General features: G+C 44.9%; 1 protein-coding gene across 1 annotated transcript; it reads right to left on the bottom strand.

Moving 5' to 3' along the window:
* Positions 1 to 4312: 4312 nt before the first annotated feature.
* On the bottom strand, positions 4313 to 5666 carry LOC119358381. Its single transcript, XM_037624954.1, has 3 exons — positions 5447 to 5666; positions 5157 to 5362; positions 4313 to 5082 (listed from the first exon to the last, which is right to left on the bottom strand). Exons 1-3 carry the CDS (start codon positions 5664 to 5666, stop codon positions 4633 to 4635), a joined length of 876 nt encoding a protein of 291 aa, XP_037480851.1. The 3' UTR covers positions 4313 to 4632.
* Positions 5667 to 8583: the final 2917 nt, after the last annotated feature.

The raw sequence follows: 8583 nt of genomic DNA, 5'->3' as shown, positions 1-8583 counted from the left end.
AGGCTCTAACATCAAATTTTGGAGCTGTTTCCCATTCCAGTAAACCACATGAAATAACGTGGGAAAAGCCAAGCCGAGGATGTTATAAATTAAATACAGATGCTGCTTTCCGCCAAGATGGTTCGGGTGCAGTTGGGGTCGTCATACGTAACAGTGCAGGTGAGGCTGTAGCAGGAGCTGCAAGTCCTTTTCATACGGCCTTTGATATTACCTCGGCGGAGGCCCTTGCACTGCTAAAAGGACTAGAATTAGTTGAGAAGTTGGGCTGCATCCATATCACATGTGAGTCCGATTCATTGGGCATGCAATGGGGAGCTGGAGATCTATGGTCCTTATTCTGCGACTTTAGCTGACTGCTTTGCGAGAGCCAAGATGATTGATGGAGTTTCTTTCTTCCACTGCCCTAGGGAAGCCAATTGAGTTGCTCACCTTCTGGCGAAGCACTCTTATGATACTCAGTCTGCATTTGATTGGGATGGAGATCCATCCAATTTCATTCTTCCTTATATAATAAATGATGTAACTCTTTTGACCGTGAAATAAAACACCGATAGGCTTTCCCTTCAAAAAAAAACGTCTAGCAACTCAACATCCTGGGATGCGGCGGCACCGGCCATCTTATAGCTGACTATGTTTCCGGCGAGAGCACGCAGAGATTGCTTGTTGGATTGATCGCAAGGGGCTCGTATCGCGCTCACGGTGGTGTTTTGCAAGCTATAAGCTAAGCTAAGCTAGGGGTGCATATATATAGGCTAATGATAGGCACCGGCAGTCGTCTGAGTAGGATTAGAATTCCTATATGCTAGTGCTACTCGGTCCTGTGCATAATCGGACTACGATATGGTAAGTAACTTCGCGTCACGGATTCGTCCTTCTATACGACTACGATGAACTGCCACTGTTCCTTTTCTGGTAATAATGCTCATGGCTCTTCCTTAAGTTTGGAGTTTGGGTTCGACTCCTATATAGTAACCAGCAATGCTTCTATCTACTCCCTTGGTTCCCAAATATTTGTCTTTCTAGACATTTCAAATGGGTACAACATACGGATGTATGTAGACATATTTTATAGTGTAGATTCACTCATTTTGCTTCGTATGTACTATGTAGTCATTTGTTAAAATCTTTAGAAAGACAAATATTTAGGTACAAAGAGAGTATCTATGGTATCTTGAAATCTCGCAGGCAAACTAGCGGCTGTTTTGCTTCTCCGACCGCACCTGGCTGCAAAGTACTACAGGACCTGCTAAACAGGGAGTAAAATGCCAAAAACCATGATAAGTGCGCATAATGCATAAAATAATCACCATTTTCATAACAGTTTGCCCATGGCATCGCTTTTAGTAATCACGTTGTCGAATCCACTAAATGCTCGGTTGACTGTGTTTTGGCGGTGAACCTGACAGCCCGGCCCCACCTGAAAGGTCCATGTTGCAAAGGCGAACGGCAAGGCATGACGGATGTTAACACCGCTCCTTTAACCTAGTCACGCCGCGAAGGGGTACAGTCTCCCCAAATTCACTCGCCCTAGTCCGGACTCTCCCTCTCACTCGATCGACAAGGAAGGCGGCGGTGACGAAGGCGGTGCTGGTGCCGGAAGATAGAATGTAGACCGGCAGCGGTAGGCGGACGACGCGTTGGAGAAGACCTCTCTCTATGCCGGTGACTAGCTCGGCGCTAGCTCGAATCGTGTGCAGGCGGCAGACGACATCGACATTGTAATGACTGTATTCTCATATTAATATAAGCACTATTTATCTCAAAATAAAAGGGTTTTATATACAATATGGGCATCTCCACCGGCAACTCACAAATTTCCTCCCGCACCCATCCGCGGATAGGAGGGACTAGTCCACAGACACGGATGCGGAGGACGCCATCCAACCGTAGCCGCATACATTTCAAACCGCATTTTAACTAACCGGACAAATTCATGCAAACCGCCCATATGCATCAAAGTTCGGATAGAAAATAGCATAAATCATCATACATACCATGCAAATTAAGTAGAGTACAACATTTTCTCTAATTCGACTAGATCCCGTATGTCTAACAAGTTTTTCATTAGCGGATCATGTCGTTCCACACATACTTCCCCTTGGACTTCATCCAACAGTGTGTGCACGTAAATGGTCGTCCCTCTGTCTTGTGGTACACCATGGCAGCGTGTGCGGATTAAATATAATCTATAGACCAATATTGAGTGAATGAATCAATCAACAAGTAGAGCAAAAGGAAGTAAAACTTACGATCTCATCCTCTCCAGCATGCAATGGCCACCATGCCTCGAGCTGACGAACCACATCGTAAAACTTGGTGACGCTGATCTGGATAGCGTGCCAGCGATACGACAACGACCTCATGTTGCGTGGTTGAATGATGTACATGTCATAGGGTGCAATGAGCTTTCATGCATGAAACTTTCCATGCACTTGCTCGCAGAAGAGCTCCCCTCTACTCCTGCCTACGAAATGCGCGGATACGGCCAGCCACACATCGCACAACAACTCATCCTCCATGGTCGAGTAGCTCACCATCCTTCGTACTCGGAAAAACGACGTAGCATTTGGAAATAAGCTCAATGACATTTGATCGAACACCTGCTGGGCGTGGTGTCCTCCATGGAGGTCGTCGACAGGGGGCGGAGTGTACCTGGGTACAAATGGCTCCAAGGTGGACCGCTCCGCCGAGCAGGCGCGTCATTGCTGGTTGCGGACGTTCGGCTATGCCTCTGTGACGGCCGGAGACGTACAACGGCAGTGGCGGAGGTGGAAGGTGCGGATGCAAAGCAAGAAGAAGAAGGGGCGGACTGAAAGGAAATGGCACTGGGAGGGATCGATACAGGACCATGTTGGATGGCTTCCGCGGTCCGAACGGATGCCGGCGGTTTGTGGGTCTGACTTGAAGATGCCCTAAGCTCAGCATCAATGAAAAGTGGCTTGGATTTGTGGTTGCTGAAAAAGACTCTTGCAAGTGGGGGCAACACTCCAATTCATCTCACTGTGAAAATCCCTGACCAAGGTTTGGCTTCCGGTGTTGTTGTACATCAAATAAAATAGAAAATGTTAAGAGAGGACGAGGAGATGACTCCTTTGCTCCCTGCCACCAGACCACATGGATAGTCCCATTAAATTTGCATTCAAAAAGCAATATGCGAGTGACATCTGCGAATTCAAAAAGGGAATAATGAGTGAGATGATGTCATTATTCAGACAGGGTGGCTAGCTAGTATGGAGCTTTTACCGTTTGCAGTTAGTGTTGCTTGCAATGTCATGCCTTAGTTAAATTGGTTGTGACTGGAATTGGTTCTATGAATAGCCCTGTAGAGGCGTGCATGCATGAGAGGGCAAAGAAAGAGCGCACCTGCCAAGTCTCTAGCTTATGGTAGAGCAATCCATCATTTGAAAAAGCTTCAAAAGGGAAATCAGTTGATTTGGTTGATGGACACTTGGATTCTTCATTCACCAATTTATACCCAATCTATTTAGTTGTGGGATTTGGTCGAATTCCTCCGATCCTGACAAATGGTCTCCTGTATCTGATGGAAACTCAAGTAACCTATATTATGCCACAATAACGCCTAAGCTTGCATAAAACACTGAAAATGGCATTACTGCTCTCCCTGATGCTGTCGGGACATAAAGTTGTCGCCTGAGCTGCTGGCCTGAGACGTTGACGACCACATGAGCTGTAATTGACCAACCATGCGAACCTCCTCTGTTTATTCAAGAGATGTTCCAAGTTTTTTTAGAAAAGGAGGATGACCCCCGGCCTCTGCATCTGGGAGATGCATACGGCCACTTTATTGATTATTCTCTGAGGACCTTACAATGTATTACAATAATGTGCCTGAATCCATCATCTTGACAACACATGCCGCTACTCCTATCCAAAATGATGAAGGGGTGCTAGCTGGGCCACTACCCAAACCACTCACCTAAGCCTAACATCAAAAGCCGGAAGCCGAAACATATTCGGAAGCCCCATCCGAGCCACATACCGGGTCTGGGACACAATCCGATCAGACACACTCGTGTGTCGTCGCCGCCATCTTCCACAAGTCCGTCTTCAAGTCATATTGAGGCTTCTACCTTGTCTGGCCACTCAGCCATCGACGTCACCATGACGCCAGACAGCAACCTCCTCCTGCGCGAGTCCATCTTCGCGCATCAGACGTTCCAAGTGACAGATACAAAATGCCCTTTCCATGATTCTTAACTCCAAGGAGCAAGAAGAGTTCATACCAGCTTGAAAAGCCTCACGTGTTCACAGTTAAAAACAGAGATGGACAGTCTGATGGAAAAGCATAATCTGAAGTAAGAATTGTATATCTCAAGAGAAAATATCCGCTAGTATCACAAATCACCGTTGTCCAAGTTGTACAATGCAAACTAGTACATAAATAGAAGAAGTGTGGTACAGATAGAGCAGATAGCACCTAGGGCAATGCTTCTAGTTTAAAAGCAAAATCCAACAACATAACTTTGACTCCAAGTAAGGATAACAAAACACAGACGACTGATTCAAGTCTTTCCCTATACTAATAAAGCACGGAGTGCTTCTGGTCGTACGTCAAATTTTTTGCAAAAAAACCCTACTATTTTGGCTATTCAACCCGCAGTCCTCGATGAGTTAAATAAAAAACGGTTCGAGATCTTTTTGGGCTGTAGATCGAGTGCAGATCGAGCTGCGGCGCTCCCGATCCGATCGGGCGCAGGACGACGGCGGCGAGCACATGAAGGGCGCGGGCGGGACGCTGCCCGGGCGAGAGGAGGAGCAGGAGCGGAGGCGCGGAGGCGGGGCCATATGCGCCGGACGCGCGCGCTCGCCCTCAGTCAACTCGGGTGCAGCGGCCCAGCTGCGAGAGCCCCATTCATCCTCCTCGGCCTGAGAGACACAGCTGACAGAGAGAGAGCCGAGGATAAGCATCAACGCTTGCCTAACAGGCACCGCCAAGAGATGGACGACGGCCAGGAGGGGGTGCTCGAGACGGAGGAGCACGAGGCCGACAGAGAGGTTGCCGGAGGCAGCGAGCTCCAAGGCGGGGCGTTCCAGTTGTGTTCCATGTGGCGACTCCCTTCCCTGGAGAAAATAGAGATTAGACAGAGACGAAGAAGGAGAAGGGGAGATTAGAGAGAGAAAGAGAGGGGCGGCACCTCTGGCTGGCCTGCTCGAGGAGGCGGCAAGGAAGCACAGAGGAGCTCCTCTCCAGGCGATGTTGGAGGAGGCGGGGAGGCCGGCTGCTGGGAGCCCAGCCAGCCCCGGCGCGTGCTGGCCCGGCCACCGGGAGCCCATATGAGCAGCAGCAGCGTCGCAATCTGTCGACGAACGTGAAGCAGCCACCGGTCACGGGCGAGACAGCCTGGGAAATCGAAAGAGAGAGATGGGGTTAACGGAACGAATGCCAAAGGAAGAGGGGATCAGGGGCGGTGAGGGAGAAGCTAACCGCGCGCGCCCGTGCTCGATTCTGGCTCCACGGTCCGGCAGAGAGTGGTGCTTGATTCGTTGTGGAGGAAGAAGAGAGAGGTGAATGCCGGGCCGTGGGCGTGTGTGTGGCTGCAGCACGGAGAGAGAGAGGAAGGAGAGCAGAGCCGCTGGATGGATAGATAGAAGACAAAGGAAAAGCGGTGCTGCCAGAAAAGAATGGCGATGTGGATAAGGTCCATAGAAGCTGCTCGGTGGGGATTTTTGATGTCTTTTTTTAATGGGTGAACCGACGAGAAGCCACTGGAACTATGCATGCTCGCTTCCATTGCAAAAATGTCCTTCTAATTACTTGGAAGTGCTATTGTTTGTTGTTACTGTCATTCCATGCCTACCACATCTTATAAATACATTATAGATACAATAATTTAAAATGAGTGAAATACTGGAAAAAAATGTAGTGCAAAAGAAAAGAAACGAAATATGATCTTGCAAATCAAATAATCAACATTTTCTAAAAAATAACTAACATAGTAAACCATGTTTGATTTCGAATATAACAGAAAAATTGTATATAAACAATCACACTTCAATACACCACTACACTCTAATCCAAAATGATTACTTTGCAAGTCTTTTGAAAATTCTAAGAAAAACTTGTGAATTAGATATTAAATTCTTGAATAGTATACAACAATTCCATCGTTTCTATATCCTGCTATAAACAATTACGTCATTGCTCTTCCACCTGATAATAGTGCTAAGCTCAAGCACCACCATTAACCCTATGACTTTCTCAACTTTATACTACATGGTATGGACACCAACAATCCTTTCAAATCTTCTTGCTCTAAAAATTAATGCTTTTAAATATATTAAAACTTTTTAAAAAATGCTCAAAATTCCTAAAAAATGGTCTAACTTTAAAAAAACATTAAAATTGATCAAAAAAATTGAAAAATTCTCTTTAAAAACATGTGTTAAGAAAAGTTCATTTCCAAAACATGTTTCAATTCTAAAACATGTTAGGGTGGCTCTTCTTTACGTCCACACTTCATACTTCGAAAAGCGATAACAGTATAAACTTATTACTGATGTTTATCAGAATTGTTTGTAAGAAATGGCACGTGCCATTCCACGGCCGCTTTTACGATATTTTTGCACGTTGCAACGCACGAGAATTAGGTCCTGACAAATGCCATTAGGATATAAAAAGTGTTGTGTAATGCTATGTGGAGCATGTTCAAGAAAATTCGCGCATTGCAATGCATTTGTACTATATATGCATAGTATTTTGCAACAAAAAAAATTCCCTAATCTTTCCTTAATAATTATAATATAATATAATTTTCCTTAATCTCTCACTAATAATAAAGCACGGATTGACTCTGGGGGTTCACCGTCACAATACGCTTCTTCCCATCAATTTACGCTTTCAGTTTTTTTCGTCTATATTATTTTCTACTTCCGAGGTGGTACTATTTTACCTGCCTTTTTGGATATTCAACCCGCAGTCCTCCTAATAAGTCGAATCTGAACAGTTACGGATGAGAGAAAAAAATAAATATTCTGCAAGTTTTGTTTGCCGCTGCTCAGTCAAGAAAATCCTATTGCTCGTCACTATGTGCTCTTACCATTTCATGGGGTGCAACCGGAAGTGGCACAAGACTGTAGTTATGTCGTTCTTAAATTTACTGATGTTGATGTTTCTTTTCAAGTTTGTAGTATTGTTTACCAATTTGGTCCCCGGATTATGTACTCATCTCCTTTTCTATTCTTTGTAAGTAATTTGCTTTGGTTCATTGAACTACTTGCTGAAATATGTGTATTGTTTCTTAATACATTGGGCATCAATCCACCTCCCATGAGATCTCTGAATTTTTTACGCATATTGTATTTGCTGAATTATTTCCTCCAGATAACTATGCTTGGATTCACAAATGTGCGCAATGCTTTCAAGCAGAGATAAGTTCTTTACTTAAGCTGTGCTATTCCACTTTCAAGTTTTTGGTCATAGAAGTGTAATACTTGGTAGGTTAGCTGCAAAAGTGGAATGTATATGGCCTGAATTTACATTTCGGAGTGTATAGTCTGATTCAGAGTATTTTGACCCATTGCATTGTGAAACATTTTGTTGTATAGTTCTGTCCTGAAAGAATAGAAGCAATTGTTCTATGGGAGAGAATATAAACGTTATTCTCAAACAACATGCAACGTCATTAAGTTTCTTATTACCAATTTAAACATGGTCGGTAATAGCACACTGAAGTTTGTGAACATATCATTATGAAATGGTTGGTTGGATTGAGTTTTGTATGGATTCTACAAGGGCCATTTTCATGGAATTACAAATTAGCTTTACATTTTTATGGCTGGGCTCATCGTCTTTGGATTGCGCACATTCGGACGGGTTCGTGATAAGTGGACACCATGACCACCATCAGTAGGGTGGAAAGGAGGGTGTGTGATATATTTTTTCTTTTCCCGTTGCAACGCACGGGCATTTTTGCTAATATAGAACAAGACACAAAATTTTCCTCATGCCTCCGCAATCGGTTGCAGTCATCAATGAATAACCGAGCTCTCATGGGCGATCAGTGGCATGGGCGCCAGCCACGTATGCAGCTATCAGCAAACATGGAAACCAAGGGGGGCGCACCAATGACGGGAGAAAGAGTAAAACTTGAGATACTCCACCCCGTAAGAGATCATGGGCCAGCTGTTCACAAAAGACCGTATGAACTTTGTATCAAATGAAGTATTTGAAGCATTACGAATAAATGAAATTAGTACTACAGATTATTATAGTTGAGAATACATTGGTCGAAACTTTACCTATACATTTCACTGTAGTCGGGAATCACACCTCAATGAATATCCTTCCAACGGATATGCGCAATCTTTGGCCAGCGCGGCTTTCTCCATCAGGTGCACAACAGCTCTTCGCCAAGAGATCACAATTGACTATACATACGCGCTGGAGGGAGTGTGGCAGATCTGGTAGAGATGATATGTTCTGACACTGTAGAATTCGGAGATCCGCCAGACTGGAGACGCACTTTACATTTGTTGGTAGGGACCTCACTTCACAATCATAAAATTGCAGCCGCACAACAGATATGAAGTTTGCAGATTCTTCAAATGAAACGGATGGTTCCT

This window comes from Triticum dicoccoides, chromosome 2A, assembly GCF_002162155.2.
Source record: "Triticum dicoccoides isolate Atlit2015 ecotype Zavitan chromosome 2A, WEW_v2.0, whole genome shotgun sequence".
Lineage (NCBI taxonomy): Eukaryota > Viridiplantae > Streptophyta > Magnoliopsida > Poales > Poaceae > Triticum > Triticum dicoccoides.
Note: the sequence above shows the minus strand (reverse complement) of the source record. Positions and strands in the feature narration are given on the sequence as shown.